General features: G+C 47.6%; 1 protein-coding gene across 1 annotated transcript; it reads right to left on the bottom strand.

Moving 5' to 3' along the window:
* Window positions 1–320: 320 nt before the first annotated feature.
* On the bottom strand, window positions 321–11,283 carry LOC136284975 (solute carrier family 2, facilitated glucose transporter member 3). The gene is made up of 10 exons (XM_066175532.1): window positions 11,157–11,283; window positions 8,169–8,264; window positions 6,707–6,867; window positions 6,182–6,422; window positions 5,846–6,008; window positions 5,010–5,197; window positions 4,546–4,650; window positions 4,023–4,124; window positions 3,604–3,807; window positions 321–3,087 (listed from the first exon to the last, which is right to left on the bottom strand). The coding sequence occupies exons 1-10, from the start codon at window positions 11,169–11,171 to the stop codon at window positions 2,896–2,898; spliced, it is 1,467 nt and encodes a 488-aa protein (XP_066031629.1). The 5' UTR covers window positions 11,172–11,283; the 3' UTR covers window positions 321–2,895.
* Between the last annotated feature and the right edge of the window lie 8,728 nt (window positions 11,284–20,011).

Here is a 20,011-nt window from a genome sequence, read left to right as displayed (position 1 = left end):
AGCTCTGGGCGGGATTCATAACCTCCAGCCGCTTCTCTCCCTTCCTGTTACACTGGGAAAGTATTTGCACGCAAACAAAAAGGATTTGCGCTAACAAGAACCAGAGCAGCGCATCTTTTTAGTTTAAAAATTGATAAGAAATAATAGAAAGGGGATTAAGGGTAATTTGCATAGAGGCTGAGAGAAATTATCACTTCCAGTAGGATAAAACAGCAAATGCAGAGTGTTTAGCTACCCCAAAAGGTTGCAGGGTAGATGGTGGTGACATTTCAGGGTGCAGTCCCAGGCTGTGATAAAAGAATAAGGCAAGACCTACAGGATAAAGGTAAAATCCAAATCAGATATTTATTTCATATTTTTTATTTCAAAACCAGGAAACAACCACATTAATAAGCATATAAAATCCATCCGAAATATTCACAATGCCGTTACAGAAAAAGAAAATAACAAAGATACCATGTGAGAAAGGCCTACAGATTTCGGTCCAAGCCACACATCTGATGCAAAGTATGGAATGCTCTTATGCACAGCTGCGGGGGGAAATTTCCTAACATACAGATACCCATATAGAAATATCATGTCTGGATGTGCTGGAGGGTCAAAGGAAGGGCACAGAAATCTATGTAAGTGAGGCAAAATATCAAAATTGGGAAAGAAGTCATATATAATGACTCCGAGAATAAATATCTGGCATGTAAGCCTAATAAAAAGCTAGGGAAAACTGGATGTAATATGATTGCATTGTGCAAAGCTGGGGCATTTCAAATTAAGTCACAAGAAGCTTTTTATCAGCTGCAGATTTAACTGATCTTTGCAACTGTTTCTCATTAGGGAAGGTAGAAATGTCATCACTAGTTACTGAAGATGTCAGACAGACCCGCCAGAATATACATCAATGGCAATTTCTCTAACTTGCTCTGAAGCATTATGTTGGTAAGAAAGCTTGGGTTATCCACGCTACAAAAGTCTTGCTGTCATTCCAACCTTTCTAAGCCTTTCTTGCTTCTACCACCTCGGAATCTGTGGGCCTGCCTCTCTTCAAGGATATCCAGTAATGAATTCCAGCAGGAGTTTGACCATGTCCAAAAACTGCAGCTTGATCTCAGAAGAGCAGGAGTTTAAAATGGACCTACCTCTGTGCTACCTTTAGATATTTTGGGCAGGTCTGGACAGGCACAGGCCTGGAGCCTGTCACAGAGTTCTGCAGTGAAGTAAAGCTGCCCCTCCTTGACTGCAAGTGTACCCGGTGTGCTACTTTTTGCCTGTCTGACCTGAGCCGTGCTAGCTCGGCAGAAGGGTGGGGGACACACAAACTCAATTGCCCAGCGGAATGACAAGCAAGGAGACCGACATTTACTGATGAACAATTACTGCCTGCCACATCCCTTTGAACAGAGGCACTATTACAGAGCTGTACATCTACAAAGCACACTGGTGAGCACCACAACATCATGCAGACCTTCCAGAGAGGATATATGGGGCAAAAAACATCTGGTCTTCAACCAAGCAGGGGACTGAGCACTACAGACTTTTCACACTGCTAAACCAGCAAATTCCAGTAGCTCTGGTGTCTAGTCCTGCATCTCTATCCTCAAGAACTTACATGTACCACAACTGACCATGCCTGTGTCCAGAAGGGTCATGCTACATGCCTCTGTAATATTTATAGGAACAACTGCTACGAAAATACAGCTTTGAAAAATAATTTTTATCCTCGCACTCCTTTAAACGACAATCTGGAAATTTCAGAATTTATGACGTACTAGACTGTAAGAGAAGCCAAAAAGAAATAAAATTAAGAGAAGGCAGGAAAATTACCTTCTGGTTTGCAATCACCACCCTCAATCATCCGTAGAATGCTTAAAACCATGTCTGAAAATATAATCCAACACCACCCATTATAAGATGCCTTATCACACTTTCATCAACACTTGAGAACAATTCTTTAAAACAACCACCAAAAATCCCTAACAACAGAGATTTTTAGTGCAGAAACATACCTGTTCCACAAGTACACAACTCTTGAAATTTCTTTCCAGAGGGCACAAATAACTTCAAGGTGATGTGCATAATTGGCTCTGCTGTACACACCACCTAAAATGCTCAATCTCCTTTTTAGTACCACATTTCTCCTTTACAGTCTTATTGCACCTCAAGTCTACAGCATCTTTTGTTAGAATAGCTATTTTTCTTAAACTTCTCCAATTTCTTTACCTGTACATTTTTGTACACATTAAAAAAATAAATATTTACAAAGTGACATACAAATAAATAAACTGAAGTAAAAGTATGCTTTCAGTCTGTCTATACAAAAAATAAAAGAGCAGGAAAAAATATGCATGTGACTTGGTCCCCTTTTTCCTGAGGCTAAAAAAAGTGCACACTGGATAGGAAAAAGCAAGATGGCTTTTGGTAAACTTGCTGAATTCCAGTGTAACACCTTACACACGCACACAGAGTAGACTCAAAGGGCTGGGGACTCGTTTAGCGGGTCACTTCAACTCACTACAAAAATAGTAATTAGGTTCAAATACATAATGGTCACTGTGTGCATAAGTATGTTAACCCCAAACGGCAATTTTACGTGAGGAAAGTAAAAATATCGCCAGCTCTTCTCTGTTCTCCTGATGTTTGTGGCAGGGAGATGAGATTATTTCTGCAAGTGCCAGGTGCTTTCCAGAATGGCAGATCACCCATATCAGATTTGCTTAATGCTGGCAAGCCTGGCAGAATGGGTGAGCATGTGGGTGAAAAGAAGAATATAGCAGCAAATTGAGGAGGGGAAGAACGTCCCAGTTCTCATGGTTTTCTTTGCTCATTCCTTTAATGATTCTTTAAGCATGAACGAGTTAAAGAATGGGTGTGTCACGGATCTCAGGCAGCTGCTTTGCCAGCTTATTTGCTGTTCAGCTCCACCATCGGGGTCTTCTGGGGTGATGAGGCGGTGTTTGCTCCTCGTCCTTCAAAGCCCCTGGAGATGTCTTCAAAAGTCCTGCCCTTGGTCTCTGGCACTTTGAAGAATGTGAAGACAAAGAAGATGACCAGGAAAACAAGGAAAATGAGGAAGACATAGGAGCCACATAGTTTCTGCAGGGAGGACAAACACAAAAAAAAAGATTTTATTTTAAAATTACATGTAAAGTCATTTGCTGTTGACAGGTTAAAATTCCAACACCTTTCTCTAGCAGTCCCCTTACTGACCTTTTTCTCATCACAGCATTTTTAAAATTGAAATCAAGTTCCTATGGGCTTCTAAAGGTCTTTAATCTTCCTGAGGGTGACCAAAATTGATGCTTTTAAAGCAAAAGCCCTGATGTGCTAACTAAGATGGCTCTTCCAAATATTTGAAAGCTGCAAACTGTTAAGACAGTACAATGTAAGGTGAGCAACAGCCTCCAGTAACAATTGTAACACTGACTTAGAGACCTCTGGAAGACTCACCAGCCCTATTCTCAAAGCAGGGACGACTTCCAGGAGAGGTTGGGTTATTAAAGGTCATATAGTCATGTGTCAAAGTCTTCAAAGATGCAGATTCTACTACCTTTCTGGACACCTACTCCAATGCTACAGTGCTCTCACAGTGCTTTTTAAACCAGGACTTACCTCTGCATAGGGGAAGAGCATCCCCACTAAGAAATTGGAGGTCCAGTTGGAACAACCAGCCACGGCCATGGCTGCAGGTCGTGGGCCCTGGCTGAAGAGTTCTGCCACAATGAACCATGGGATAGGGCCAGGGCCAATCTCAAAAAGAGCCACAAAGCCAAAAGTGGCAACAATGCTGATATACCTGATCCAGTCTACAATGTCCTGCAAGGAACAAAATATGATTAGCATAATGTCATCTTCAGTGTCTCAACTTTCCCAGCTGCACTGTGAACACTATACCAATTCCTAGAGTTATAAAATCACTCTCTCCACTGCACACTTGGCTCTAGCCCCAGCTCTACCTGGAGAGCAAAGCAGATGTATTTTCTTATAGGTTGCTGCTGGGGTCAGCCTGGACAATAACACCGATCACTCACCTTTAGAGCTAAAGCAACAGTCATAATAGCAGCACACACAGCCATGCCAGCCAAACCAACCAAATGGAGGGTGCGGCGCCCTGCACGCTCCACCAGGAACAGCTGTAAAGGAGAAGGCAGAAGGAAAAAAGAAGTCCATTACTTTGGCAGGAAAAACAGAACAGATTGCCTTGCTCAGTATCTCCTGCACCTCTTCCTTATCTGCCTGTAAACCTCAGAGACCATGCTGATCTCAGTGGAGGTCACCAGGCTGCTCCATCATCTGCACGTTCTTCCACTCTGGTTCTTGCTACTGCTTTCTCTCATCACTCCTTCCCCATGTGCACTCCTTTTCCACCTTCTTTCTCGGGTAAGATAACACCACCTCTTTCTGTCCACCTCTCCTCCCACCACGCCTTTGATGCTCTCTCGTCTTTGCTCCTACAGGTCAGTGCATAGCCCAGTGCTTTGGCTATGGCTACTTGTCTGTGGTCCCACCTGCCAGGGATGGGCCCAGGCAGACACACAGCCCTGTCCCACTCACCGACACCACGGTGAAGACTGTGTTGACCACACCAGCTCCAATGGTGGCATAGACAGGCTGTGTGATACCAGCTCTTTCAAAAATCCCCGTAGAATAATAGAATACCTGGGAAGAGAAAGTTGGACACAGTCACGATTCCATGTTTCAGAACATGCTATTCATCCTCTGCCTAACAGCTTACACACTCAGCAGAGAGATTCTAAGCAGCACTCCACGCTATCAAACAGCATCCTTCCAGTCAAGGTTCATTCATTTAGTGAAAGGCTGCAGTGCCTCACCAGGGTGCATGTGGGGAAATTGAAAGCCTTAATATCCACTTTCCATCTTAACCACATGAAAAAACAGTGACCTCCAGTCAAGGCACAAAGATATTTTGGGACTTCAAGGTCTCTCCACACTAGTTGCAAGTGCAAGTTTAGCCAGAGATAAGGGAGGCCTAGAAATGGGACAGGAAGGTAACTCACAGCATTGATGCCTGAGAGTTGCTGGGAGAGCTGCAGCATGATGGCGATGATAATGGCTTGGCGGTAGTTTGGAGAACGGAAGAGCTCTGGCACAGTTGCTTTCTTTTCCTGGGACATTTTGGCACTTTCATCCTTCATCTCCTGGATGTCTTGAGACACATCTCGATCGCCACGGAGCTTCTGGAGAACTGGAGGGAGGAAGCCAAAGATGGCAGGTATGAGACACACCTACCGGCCTGGGGAGGCGTGTGTGTCCCATCCTGCTATTGCAGGAAGGGCACAGGAGGAAGATGGAACACCTCCAGTTGGTGTTCAGGCCTCCAGAGACCTGCTGCATAGGAAAGACCAAGCCTCTGCTGGCAGCTTTGCTCTTCTTTTCAACGCAGAGGTCAGGGTGCTGTGATCAGCACAGAAACCAGGCCCTGGTCCTGCTCGTATTGATTGATCTCCAAGCTTATATTTGATCCTGAAATTCTGTTCAGGCTCTTGCCAGAGCCGACCTCAGCCCTCCAAGTTCCTTGTAAAATGCCAGCCTATTTCCTGCCTTTCAGGAGGAGCTGGCAGAGTAACAGCAGCTGGTCCTGCTACATCCCACCAGGCTAGGTGCCACTCCTCACATCTTAATCCCACCTGGAGCCTCTGTTGAGATGCCAGGTTTCTCATGCTTCCTGGCACTGGTACAACCTAAAGGATGGGAAGGTAGGCCAGGCCTGATGCCTTCTGGGAGTCACACCCTAATCTACCACAGGCTCCAGGATCAGTCCTCGCCTCCCACTCAAGTTCAGTGCAGGCTAGGAGCCAGAACACTGCCCTGCCCCTTTGAGGTTAGTTTTTACCTGCTTCAGCTTTCTCCTCCTCCATCTTGTTGATCAATAGGAAACGGGGGCTTTCAGGGCAGAATAGAAGACCTACACACTGCAGGATTGCTGGGAGGACCGTGAACCCCAAAAGCATTGGCCAAAGTCCTTCAGTGCCCATGATTGCCTCCAGTCCAAAGATCTACATCGAGAATAGAAGAGAAATAAGAGTGACTTCAAACACTTCAGCTCCTCACCCCCACCCCAGTATGATAGGACCCACATACTGCACCTGATGGAAAGTAAAGCCCTCCTCGCCCTTCCCCAGCCCTCCTTCCCCCCACCAAGGGCAGGATCAGGTTGTACGAGGCCTACCTGAGCCACCAGGATGCCCACAACAATGCCCAGCTGGTTGAGGGTGCCAAAGGCTCCGCGGACGCTGGTGGGCGAGACCTCACTGATGTACATGGGCACAAAGCCGGTGCAGAGGCCACAGAAGGCACCAATAACAAAGCGGCCAATAATCAACATCTCCACTGCCTTTGCTGCCTTAGAGAAGGCCATGAGAAGGCCACCAGTAAAGGCCAAGACATTCACCAGGAGCATGGAGTTCCTCCTGCCAGGGTAAAGATGTCAAGACTGAGCTTAAACTGGGAATGCAGCAGGTAAATTATTGGGAGAGGGGTAAAGGTAAACCTGCCCATGATCTCCCATCTCAGGGGTGGGAAGAGAATGGAATAATTCCCATTCAGCTCCTGCCCTGGCCTGCAATCCTTTTTGCAGCCCACACATTCTTGCTTCCTCCCCAGACATCTCTTCCCACCTCTGCCCTCTTCCTGCCAACGCTCCATCATAAAGGGAGAAGTTTTCCAACAGCTTGCATCCCTCTTCCCAACTTACCTGCCAAATCTGTTTACAAACAGACTGACTGAGAAGGAGCCAATCATGCCTCCTACTGAGAAGATGGCCACAGAAAGCGACCACAGAGAGGTGAGGAGTTCTTGGGAGACAGCCTTCCCACTCCTTTCTGACAGGGTTTTGTTGAAAAACCTCCGGATGATCTGCAAGAGGAATCAGGCAGCGAGAGTTACAACCCAGAGGGAGGCATTTTACAATGGGGAGTGGGGAGACTGCCGTCTTCTTTCTGCTTCCTGCTGCCACGAAAACAGAGAGGCGCAAAAAAGCAGCAACAAGTTACACAAGGTGGGGGGGGGGGGGGATGAGGGCACAGGAGGAGGAGCATTCACTGAGAAGTAGCAGTATGATGAGGGAGAGTGCTTCCCTGAGTGGAGGGGCAGGCAGGGCACCCACAGGACAGCAGTGTTTATTAAGGAAAACAGGCTTATCTTTTGAATATTTCAGATGATGTGAATCACTGCTGGTTCTTGGGAGGAGGTGGGAGACAGTTGGGAACGAAAGGGAACATGAAAACATGACCAGTGAGTGGATGGGAACATTTCTGGCAAAACCAAAACACTGACAGCAGGGATAGGATTTCTGGTACAGAAATAGTTGGAGACAACACAAGGCTTTGCTGAAGCAAGCCTGAAAAATTGTTTATTTTTTTACATAATGCTGTCCCAGAGGGATGTGACAGGGCCACGTTAATGATTTCCCAGGCATCCTCTTAGCTAGTGAGGTAAATTCTGGCATGGGCTGAGGGGGACAGAGTGTCTGCCCCCAGCAGATGGCAGCAGGACATTAGCTAGGGAGGACTGACCCCATCCCCCCTCCTGTCATGAACATCTTTTCCCGGAGACAGGGTGGATGTGGTATTCATGACTCAGTCCTCCACAGAGGAACCATCTTAAAGTTACATGGAAACCACATCGCTCATTTTCTTCACCTCTTGTTTCTTAGGCTACAGTCATGAGATGATTTGGTCAAATGTCCAAGTCACAACCCTTTTACAAGCATTGAATCTATACTTAACACAAGGAATGAATAAACAAGTAAAATAAAATTGAAAAAATTAAATTATGGCAGCTGTAACTCCTACCAACCCTTAAATGTTTTCTGCACACTGCCCTCTGCATTCCTTCTGCCACGGTTGGTTTATTTTGACTCAAAACTGAAGGAGCTCACATTTCTCCACACACCACATATGGCAGATGGAGCCCTCCTGCCCTTCCTGTGCTCTAATTAAGAAAATTAACCTCTCTGTTTCCTCTCTCTCCTCCCAAAAAGTTTGTCCTCCCTGTTCAATGTTGTATTTGAAAGGAGATTTTAAGTGCCTTACTGACTTCATAAACCCAAACCAAATTATTGGCTGCTTGGAAGACAGTCCCTCTCCTTTCCACACCATTGTCTTCCCATCAGCCCCTTACTCATCCCACCTCCCCAGCTCATCCTTCCTTCTCACCTTCTCAGGTGCATTAATGACACCAGTGTTGTACCCAAACTGGAGAGATCCAATGGCAGCAATGCAGACAGCATAGACAAGAGGCGCTGTGATTTTCTGTGGAAAGAGAGGGAATGATGATTTAGTTAATTTGGCTTTCTACACAACATGAACAGCAGCTGCAGCTCATAGGTGCAATGGACAAGTGCTCTGAGGGCAGGGAATGGGCTTTTATCCAGCAAGGGTGAGTACCAGTAGCATCCCTTGGATCTCCCTCCCTGGAAAGGGAGGTGTAACTGTACAGCAGGAAAAGTTCTGTGGCTACAAGTAGGAGGGCTTGTCAGGACCTCCCCTTTATTATCTCCTGACCTTCAGCAACTATTCTCAGCTCATTAGTAATGAATACACTGGCTGCATTAGTGGCTGTTATTTTGGGTTGATCTGCTTTACAGAAGCTTTTGCTGATCTCTGGCATGTCATGAAAGAAGGGTCTAACTCTTCCCTGAGCCAGCTGACAAGTTCCCATAAATTGAGTCTCAGATCTGCCCATGAGCTACACTGGCAGTCACTCGTAACAGTTACAACACGCACTCTTCAGCAACAGGCTTGTTTTTCCCAGGCTAGAGCTTCCCAACCCTGCCCCAGGGCACTGGCACAGCAGTGTGCCTCAAGAGGTGGCAGCTTGGGTTGTTACCAAGCTTCTCGACTATTTTTCTTTAAGCTGTGGCAATAGTTGATACTTTAAATGAAGCACACTCCCTGAAGTTTCACGATACCTGAATCTCTATTAAATTAAAAACCACTGAGCCCTCAGAGCCATAGGGAAAGCTTGAAGGTCCAACCTTAGAAGCCCCACAGACTGAGAAATTTAAGTGTCAGCGAAAAGCATCTGACATTTTATTCATTTTTAAAGCTTGTGGCATTTAAGCCAGCTCTGAGTGAGGGAGGTGTGGGGGAGCAGGTGACTCAGGAGTTGGCTCTTAGGCAGGCAGTGCCTGAGTTGGCACAAATTGGAAAGATTGTGTTCCTCCCAGTCTCAGGAGGTTTAGAAGCTTTTCCAAAAATACTAACAGTTCCTTTTCCAAGACTTTCCAATTATTGTACTTAAACCTGGCAGAGTAAACTACTTGGTGGGGCCTACTGTCACAGCTCTTCCAGTCTCTCACTTTCTAGCTCAGCTCCAGTGGCTCTTCAAACTGCCCCAAGTTTTTAACAATAACCTCCTGCCAGTGCCACCTCCACCAATTTTTCAAGCCAAACATGTATGTGCTTCTGGCCTGCACAGCCCTCAGACACAACCAGTTCAGCCTCAAGAAACAGAAACTGGGGAAAGGACTCTCAGGCATGGTTTCCTCCACCTACATCATGTCAATGTCCTCCAGCCCAGGTCAGTAGTGGAGACAAAGTGGACAGGGGGCAGATGAGCACAGAAGTAGCATTCACACCTGAACCCACCCTAGGCAGTCCAGGCATTCTCCATGGCAGCTTGTGACCTCTCCCCTCATTTTCATCTCAAGGAAATTTGGCACAGAACCACAAGGACACAGCTCTTTCAAAGCTTCTAGATGCCTGCAGAAATGCATTATAATAGCTAAGCAGTTTTGGGACTCCAGGCCAGGTCATCTCTAGCCAGCAGGTATGGCAAAGCTGAAGATAAACCCCAGTTCTCTACATGGTTCACACAAGAGCACCTTTGCCCCAGGACTCTGCTTTGTCATGGCTTGCAGTCACCAGGGCTGGCCTTTTCCTTCTGGGTACTGCAGGCACCACACTGTCCCTGCTTTGTGGGCACCCCTCACTTACATGGTGCATAAATAAGCTACAGAGGTAGTTGTTCTACCCTCTTTCATACTTCCTTCTCCTGGCTGTTGCCTGTTATTCATCTCCTACCCAGCCTCTCACCACCAAGACATCACATGGCATGACCCATCCCCTCCACTGAGCCAGACTGTGATCTAATGTATGGATCATTTGTTAACGCTGCAAGTGCCTCGCTTCCCAAAAGGCAAACAGGGAGCTCAGAAATAGCAGAGCTACACCAACTCTATCCAAAGGCTCAAGGCTGAGGTCTGTGCACCAGCATGGAATTCAAACCGCCACCCCTCCCTCGGACCACAGGCGTCGGCAGTATTCATTTCCCAGGAGATGCTCCTCACGAGCTCCCCTCCTTCACTGCCTCGAACCCGAGAGCTGTACAACTTGTTGAGCCCGGCAGGAGCGGCCTCTCCGCGCTTCTCTGAACGACCTTGACCATCCAAGGCTCTCCTTTCCTCTGCCTCATCCTCTCACGCTGTCCTCATCTCCCATCAACATGGCGATGGGAGCCCCGGCCTCCTCCAGTTCTGGCTATTCCCGTGTAACCCCCCGGCATCCCGCACCAGGTTCAGGTGGATATTTGCCGTCTCCCTTAGTACGTTCAAACACACGCAGTCATAAGCTCACTCCCCTGCTGTACACCTCACTCGCAGCTGCCGATAAATATCCCCTGCTCTCCATACGACAAGGAGGGGAAGGACATGTTCTGCCACCTTAAAATTTAAAAATGCCTTTTTATAAGTCATACCATCACTACTCAAACATCCGCCTTTAACATCAATCTCCCGTTTAGCATCCTAAGCCCTGGGACAAACGGAGTGCGGCGCCGCCAGCAAAACAAACCTCGTGATCAATACCCTACAACGCGGACAGCATCATGTGCATCATCATCAGGCCACGCGCACGAAACCAAAATCGATCTCGCGACCTGCGACAACCTCTCCCCAACTGCGCGGTCCCGTCTCCCCCACCCCAGACAGAGCCGCCGAAGGGCCGAGCAGCGGCCCTGCCGGGACCACCACCGCATCCATCCATCCATCCATCCATCCATGCACCCATCCATCCATCCGCGCCGCAGCCGCACGCCGGCCGCCACTGCATCCCTCCGCCGAAGCGCCCGGGGACCCGAGCGGCGGCTGCAGCGGGGATGAGGGGGCCAAGAGGGCGAGGAGGATCCCGCGTTCGCCTCCCTACCTTTTTGGTATCCATCGTTGAAGCTCCCGGCGCACGACTGCCAGAGAACGGCCGCCCGTCCGCACCTAACGGAACCCGCGAGAGGCGGCGGCTCCGCACCCGCCCACGCCCGAGACCGCCGCAAGCCCGCCCCGCGCACGCCTCCCGCGCCCGCCCGCCCGCCCATTTATGGCCTCAGCCAGGGGAGGGGAGACGGCGGCCGGAGGCTGGAGAGGGCGGGGCTGGGGTGCCGCCGAACACCAAAACACGGCAATCGCGAAGCATCCACCCCCCGGAGCTCCCGCCCCTCCGTGCCGGGAATCTGCGTGCGGGGCTGGCGGGCGGTGATGGAGCGGACCGGGCGGAGGCGGTGCGGCGGTGGCCGCGCTCCCCGCGCAGGGACCCGCACAGGGACCCGCATAGGGAGCCGCTACACCTCGGGTGCCACGCGCGAAGCGTTGGCTAGTGGCGCAGTCGGTGCTTCGGGCGGCTTGCACCGACGGCGGCTGCGTGACGTAACGCGACGTCTTTTTCTTTTTAATTTGTTGTGTGTAAAAATAAACGTCTTTAGTATTCGGTCTGTAAGCCGAAGCAGCAAGGCGGGCAGTGACGGTGCAGGGGCAGGCGCACAAACAGCACGGGCAGTAGCCAGCGTGCCGTGCTCTGCGCGTCCTCCCACCACCTCGCACCATCCATCCCACTGTGGGTGAAGTACAGTTCTGGGTAGCTGCGTTTCGGGGAATTTTTTGTTTGTCTGGTTGCCAAAAATATATTTTTCATACGATGCTAGAATGTGCGGGGGCGAAGCTGAAGCTGGATCTAGTCCCAGACTTATACCCTTCCTTCCTTACAAGGGCACGTAGTGACAGGACACGGGGGAATGGCTTCAAAATGACAGAGGGCATGATTAGATTAGATAATAGGAAGGAACTCTTTATTGTGAGGGTGGCAGGGCACTGGCAGAGATTGCCCAGAAAAACTGGGGATGCCCCATCCCTGGGAGTGCATAAGGCGAGGTCGGATGGGGCTTTGAGGAAAAAAGTAGAAAATGTCGTCGCCCATGGCAGGGAGATTGAAGTAAATTTATTTTTAGGGTCCTCTCCAACTCAAACCATTTGATGAGTCTGGAATTCAATCAAACCCGACTATGCTCCGCATTTACTGTCCATCCTTCAGGTAAAATAATTTCCAGACTCTTCCAGGAGAATAATGAAGAGCTGTGCTTTGAATCAAGCAAAAGTGCTGTCAAACAATAAAAGTCTTCACTGAATTAAGAATCTGTCAAGGACTTTGACTTTAGAAGACAGCAACTGCTGCCGGCTGGGGGCGAGAACAGTGGGGCAAAAAACTGACTTTACCCTGTTTTTTATTGTTAGGAAAAATACCTTGAGACCAGACACTACTTTTGCCATCAAATTCTGGGGAACTGGAACAATCACATTTTAAATTCGATTCTGCTGTTTATGTGGTGTTGTCACCTGGCCACACGTGGATATTAACTGGAAATTGACAGGTCAAAGCTTTCCTACACTCACTCTCAGAAACACCCGTTTATTCTATGGTATTTATGAGGGTGAGTGATAAATACACTTATGAGGTGTTTATGTGTTGTATTATTTGATAAATACCTCATGGGTATTCTGTGTGTTGTTGTTAAAATATTATTGCCAACAGAAAACGTGTGGAAGGGCATGGGATGCCTGCACAGTCCTCTTCTCCGGCTGTGTGACAAAAGCACCTCTTCACACTCCCAGAGGAGCACGGAGAGACAATGGCAGAAGGAGGGCCCCAGCTTTACCCTCTGCCCCCGCTACTCCCCGGCCCCTCTCCAGAGCCATTAGCACATCAAAGTTTCCGTTTTCATACACCCGGAGGAAAACAGGGACACAATGCCAGGTGACCACCCAGACTAAGGACCCCCTGCCCAGGCCGGCAGCTCAGGAGAGCCATCACCCAGATGTGAAATTCATCACAAAGCCAAAGCTGGAGCACCTTTCAAACTGTGAAAGAGGAGGTGCCACGGACACCTTACAGGATGCACGGGAAGAGCATTTTGGGATTGTACAAGACTTACTATGGGATGTTTACGGGGGGAAACAAAGAGGGGAAAGGGAGAGATATGGGGGAAGAAGGGACGGTTGCATGAAAATTCTTGGCTGGCCAGCAAAAGTGTCCAGCCTTGTCCTGCACTTGGTTAGCGCAGTTTCCCCAATCTCGTTATTAAGTCCTATTTTTAGCTCTGAGGTGCTCTCTGTAGGGGTGAGTACCACTAGTGTCTGCTTCTCTCTAAGGCTGAGGCCATGCCAGGTTCGCTCCTGGGGGGACCAGGAGTGTCCTGGCCATCCATGCACACACCTCTGTGTGGGCACCAGCAACAGGAATGGGGCTGCAGCCTTGTGCCAGCATCAGATCCTGGTGTCTGTACCAGACTGTCTGAGCCCAGCTCCTTGGAAGGATCCACCTTATCATATTTACAAGTATATTCCCCACTGCTGGAGCTCCATCCTGCTCCTCCTGTGAGGTCACTAGTGCTGTTTGTTTAGCTGCACCATGTGTCTGCGGAGCTCTGTGAGGCAGCCGTGCATCCGTGTGCCTGTGCAGTTTATGTTTGGGTTCACTCCCATGCCTACAGGGAATACAGGGTCATTCTTGCCACTGGGAGCAAGGAGCTGTGTCAGCCTCACCTCTGTCCAGCTTAATTCCCTAACACTTTGAGTAGTTCTGGCTCGCATTTTTCTTTTTCCTGGCTTATTTTCCATTTGTTTGCAAGCATAGCAAGTTCCACGTTGAATCGGATCACCCAGCTGCCCCAAACCCTGGCATTGGCTCTGGAAATATTCATTTAGTTGTTAGTGTGAGAAGTTGCCATATTTTTGGAGGCTAAGCATATTCACATTTCAGAGACAATGTTTGGGACTGCATTCTTCTGAAATGTCCTCATTCGTTGTTCATTCTTAACCCACGTAAGTCTGTTGCAAATGCTGAGCAATCGAAACTTCAAGATTAGATTAAAAACATACACAGCTACCAGTCCAATTTAGAAGCAATAAAAGTTTAGCTGAAAATTAAATCTCCAACACATAATGGAGAACATCATGGGAAGTGCGTCTTCATTTAACAAAGCTGGAGAAGTAAACAGTAATAAGACTGACTTTCTTTCTCAAGATCAAAATGCATCACTGAAGCCCCAATTTCCCTAAGGAATGTGCGGGGAGATACCCATTTCAGTGAGTTTTGCCCCTGTGTGCCGATGCTCAAATATTTAGATTTGAAGTTTGCATCACAGCCTGTTCCTCCTAAACACCAGTTTTGTTTCTGTCCGAGGACACACACCTACCTCCCACATCGCGGCTAATTCTTCTGAAGGCCGGCTGTTGGGGGAAGTACCTTAACACCTCCTTAGCAGAGCTATCTGATACTGCACCTCAACTATTCATCCAGTCTTTTTTTGTGAATGTAACACTCGCATATTCTGCCAAGTGCAGTAACTGTGCTAGGATGGAGGCCGTGCGCAGCCAGACCTGAGGGTGCTCGGGGAAGGGCCAGGCAGAACCGGTCCCAGGTAGAGCTTGATGCTGGCTGCCCCACAGTAAACACCGGTATCCTAACCACGGAGCTATGGGGATTGGGAAAGTCTTGCCTTTTGCTTAACAAGCTTTTTGCTTTTTAGCTCTGAGAACTCTTGCATGTCTAAACTAGTGCATGCCAACAAGCATTTCACTTCCAGGGAGCTTACATTTTCTGAGAAAAGCTGGCTTAATCAGAGAACCCCTATCTAACATTAAGCAAGAGCTCCAACAATGGGCAAGCCTGTTCTTATTTTATCTCAGGGACTGGAGCTGGCATGTGACCCCATAGAAGCACCTTGCTGTGGCTCTTTGAGAACGTCAGTGGAGGTCCAGCAGGTACAGTTCTCTGGCAAACACATTCCATATACACAAGGCCTTGGCTCAAGGCACAAATGAGGAGAAGGTGCCGAAAATTAGGTGCTAAAAAATAAAAAAATAAAAAAAACCCCTATCATTTTTGGTTCTGTTCATGCGTCTACAACCTAATGGGAACACAGACTGATCAACAGGGATTTTTCAACCACAGGATCATCACATTGTTGTCCACACTCCTGGCAAGCTATATTTCACCTACTTTTTTGAATCTGCCCAAGATGTAGTTCAGTGGTGCTGCCCTTTATGATGAAGCTCTTTCCAGTCTCTCTTTTGCCTCCAAATTTGGAGAATCCTATCTCGTGTTTCTTCTTATTTTGCCTGGAGAACAAATTCTTCAGAGATAAGAGGAGCGGGGGGACAAGGAGGATTATTATGCAGTGTTTGCCTTGAGAGCTGATTTTGTGCTTTTCTGTTTGTTGTGTTTATAACAAAAGAGCATTCAGTACAAAGGAGAGAGGATGAGAGCCAGCATGGGCCAGATGCTTCCCCCTCAAGCCATGAGTAACTTTTATTGTTGAGAGGAGGTTAGGAGGAGGGGGAGAAGAAAAGGAGGAAAGATAAAAGAGAGAAACAAGATGATGGGTGGGATGTAGGTTGGCCTGTAAACAACAGGAGGTTAAGCGAGTGAGAAAAGAACCAATGGAGAGACAGAAGGCAAAAACAAAAGGGCATAATGAGGTGAAGAAAGAAAAGACTAAAGCAGATTAGAAGGGCAAGGCAGAGGAATAGAAGAGAAAAGGAAGGAAAAGGCTGCAGCAAAATACCAGAGGAAAAAAGATAATTTGTGAATCGTCAGAAAAGGTGAAGAGACAGAGAGGTAGAGGAGGAAGCTGCAAAATTACCCAAGTGAAAAAGCACAGACGTAGCACTGGAGAGATCACGGCAGTAAACCAAAGCCACCTTTAAATTCTGCCCTCAGCCACGGTGCAGTGTAGGCCGAAGCTGCTCTCTGATAACTTTGGTCATTAAGCTGGCTGGTTAATCTCAAGTAAACTGAAGTTAGAAGTTTTAACACTTTCACCGTTGCTTTCAAAAGGGGAAGTATACATAGTAAAAGAAAAAAAAATCAGGTAAATCAATATTTAATGCTTAAACAATGATTCACAAAGAGGAACTAACGTTATTAAAAGAATGAATAGTTCTGTAGAAACCCACATGCTGGAGAGGAAACCAGCATCCCCTTGATAATTCTGTCCTGGTGCTATGTGAAAGACGTGACAACCCCCTGAAAATCCTCTAAGGTTTCCTGGTCCCATTTCCTATAACGCTGCAGGCCTTGTCCTCTTCTTTTGTTCTGACTGGAAAAAGACTCCTGGCCAGCATCTAGGCCACAAGCCTGCTTTTTTCCTGATTGATGTTGCCTTGTGAAATCAGGCTTTCTAGCAAAGAGAGGAGCTAGATGCTTGTACATTTGCCTTTTCTTGAGCTATTTATTTATCTGCTGTTATTCTAACAGTGGTTCGTATCTCAGAACAGCAATGATTAAGTATGGGCATGTGACTCACAGAGGATGTTATAAATAAACTTTTTTTAAAATTATTTTTTGCCACAAGCAACTGCCCTTCTTATGATCTCCCTCCATTTTTGCCTCCTTTCCTCTGGAATGGACAGGTGAACTACAACTGAAACTGCCCCAAAACCCATGTCCCAGTCGTGAAGTGGGATGCTGCAGCGTGGGGGGTGGTGGAGACAGCAGCAGAGCTGTGATGGGAGCTCAGGGGTGAGCTAGCAGGAGGCTGCAGGAACCAGAGGCTTTGGCCAAAACATACGTGATGTGGTTTTTTTCTGTATTAGTCACTCCGTCTCACTGTGTTTTTCTCCACCCTGAGCAAGAAACTAAATTTGAAGGGCAATGTAAGAGACCAGCCTGGCTAATGAAGTTCAATTAAAGCCCATCAGCATAAGTAGAGGGAAAAAAAATTGTACCAAGATGTGAAATTACAAAGAGAATTTCCTAGCAAAGGAAGATACACCCAGTTCAGGAGAGTGGTTGGACTAGGGGTCGGTTCATGAGGAGCTCTGGAGAGAAAAAGAAGTTATGGGATAGAAGGAATTATGGTTGCCAGTTATCTGAGCCTCCCTTCCTTCCTTCCTTTTCCTAAGGGCTGAGCAGTGTATGAATAAGGAGTGGGTTGTTTCTGCTAAGTCTTCACAAAACTAATCTTTACTTCACATTGGCCAAGAAATGACTATATTCAGGTGGTAAAATGCCATTTCTAAAGGAGGGTGGGACACATTTTTTCTCTGGAAGACTTAAGAAGAAACTCTGTTTGGTACGTGCGGGGCACCGTGCCAGCCTGAGGGAAGGATGATGGGAAGTTTGACGAATGCAGCTCGACAATGTGCTCTAGCTGCTTAACCAGCTGCAGTGTTTCAGTCACACAGATACCGATCAGAAAGCAAAGGCTTCCTCACATTTTATGCCCAGCCTGGTCAATCCAGCACCGGTGGAATGGGTGCTGGGGAATGCTGCCTGCTGGCACGCAGAGCCAGTCCAGGCCTGCACCCGTGGCACGGAGTGGAGGTGTTTCATCAGTGTGAGCTGCCTTATCTCACATTATCCCCATTTAGGCATATTTCTCACACCCCATTAGTAAGAGAGAACTACACGCAGGGCCAGCACATACACACAGAGTGTGCAGAGCTGAACACACCCACTAGACCGACACACGCCCCAGCAAACACACACATTAACTAACACACGTATCTTGACACAGCAGCTCAGACATAAAAACACAGACACACCGGGCACCAGCAGAGCTGCGGATTCACAAACACCACTTCTGGAGGCGTTTGTCACCAAGCCATGTTCTACTCCCAGGGACCTGCCCCGAATCACACTACTTTTCCCAGCAACACAGCGAAGGATTGCAGCCTCGGGCGGAGGGGAACAGAGGCTGTGAAAATGGCTGAGATCACAAGTAATTACAGCATCAGGATTCCCAGGAAAAGAACAAAGCCCCTGGCTAACCCTTCTCTACTCCGCTCACTATTGTAATCTGAAGTTAGCTGTAAACACTCAGCGGGACCTGGGCCTCCCCCTATCCCTATGCGGGCTAACAATGGCTAAAGCAGACTAACACACCGGGGTTTATCATTCCTCTCCCAGCTGGAGATGCTCTGAGCTGCCCCGGGGCAGTGCTTCTTTCTCCCCACAAGCACAGCACCCTGTGCTTGCTGCTCAGTCACCAGAAGCACAAGGAGCAGCCCGTGCAGGTCAAAAAAGGGGGCAACGGGAAGAGTATTCCAAAGCCCCCCACACTGCTCCTGTGCTGAGATCCAGGCAGAGCAGATGAGGAAAGACAAGAGAGATTAAACCAGTCCTCAGAAAGAGCTGCCTTATGCAGCCAGTCCTGTTCTCTTTTGCCATCAGGGTAAACCACCAGAAAGGGGGCAGAAGGGATTCCAGCATGCCGCCTCATCATCCCATCCCATCCCATCCCATCCCATCCCATCCCATCCCATCCCATCCCATCCCATCCCATCCCATCCCATCCCATCCCATCCCATCCCATCCCAGCAGTTCTGCCCCACACCCCATCAAAAATAGGTGCCAGCAAACCAGGATGGATATCTCCTTTAAACTGTCCCCTCATACTTCTTCCTTTTCAGGGGAATACCCCATTTCCTGGTTCATGCTCCCTTGTCTCTTCCCCAGGCTCCTTTCTCACCCTCCAGTGATGCTGCCCTGCTCCTGCAAACCCATCTGGTCCTTGCTCCCTCTGGGTGCTCCACACGCCCTTTTGTCCTCCCCCAGGATCATTCCTTCACCCTTTCATGGCTCACTTGCACTCCTACACACTCGTGTACTTGCTTGCCCGTGGCCCTCCTCACCCCTTTGAAAACCAGAGTGGTTGCATTCAGCCAGCCCAACTGTGCAAGGATCCTGTGCACAGCTGCCCAGGTGTGTTTTGGTGGGCAGGTGGAGGATTCTCTGGGGCCTGCTGCATTACAGTTGCATTTCTATATAAAATGTTCACATCTGAGCAACTTTGTGTTCTGATACATAAACAGACATATAATGTGTGGTGCTGCATACGTGTACAAACATTAGCATGCCTGAGATTACCAGTGCATGAATTCATACCACTAATAATATCACCATATCAAAACGTGTACATATTATTTCATATCCGTATTTATCCACATCCATATTTATGCACGTGCTTTAATTTCTGAGCCCACATTTAAATACCTGAAGATATTTGCATACATGCTACTTTGTACAAAGGTATGTAGATACACACGATCACAACCGTATACATAATATATAGCTGTGTTTTTGTTTCTGTTTGCATATCTCTGTTTGCTTGCATTCATATATATATGTGTTTGTTTGTTTGTTTGTTTGTTTTTATATATGCATCTCTGTGTACTGGTAGTCACCTATTCCCACTTTGAAAGCCTGTATTTTTATTGTTTATTTCTACTGGGCAAAGTTTACCCAAACTCCAACTTTCACAATCATAAAAATAAAAGCAAAATCCTACAGGGGAACTTCTGCAGGTAATGAAGGCAGCTTTTTTTTTTTCCCCTTCATATTTTGTTTTGCAAAAAATATCACTCCTTACAGTGATAAGGTCTCAAACCCGGAAAAAGGGAGAGCTTGAACAGTAAAGATAAGATTTTGCTGAAAGCATTAAGGAAGTTAATGCTATCGAACAAATCCTCAAAAGAAATCTGTACCTTTCCAACCAGATGTGAAGGGCAATACTTTTAATATTTTACATGAGCATTTGCAAAAGGGTAGGTCACAAGTGCTGCTCTGCACAGCTTTACAGTGAAGTGTAAGACCTCCTTTGTACTCTCCAGTGGCAACTCCCTTCAGAGGTTCCTGGGGGACTCACACAGGAGCTGTGGCTGCTCTGGCCCAGGCCCCTCCTGAGAAAGCTCTGGAAACTGGAGAGGTCACTGACCTGGCTGCATGGCCTT

The sequence above is a fragment of the Chamaea fasciata genome, unplaced genomic scaffold (assembly GCF_029207755.1).
Source record: "Chamaea fasciata isolate MVZ Bird 193981 ecotype frontalis unplaced genomic scaffold, bChaFas1.0.hap1 SCAF_2, whole genome shotgun sequence".
Lineage (NCBI taxonomy): Eukaryota > Metazoa > Chordata > Aves > Passeriformes > Sylviidae > Chamaea > Chamaea fasciata.
The sequence above is the reverse complement of the archived record's forward strand: the minus strand, read 5'-3'. Positions and strand labels throughout refer to the sequence as shown.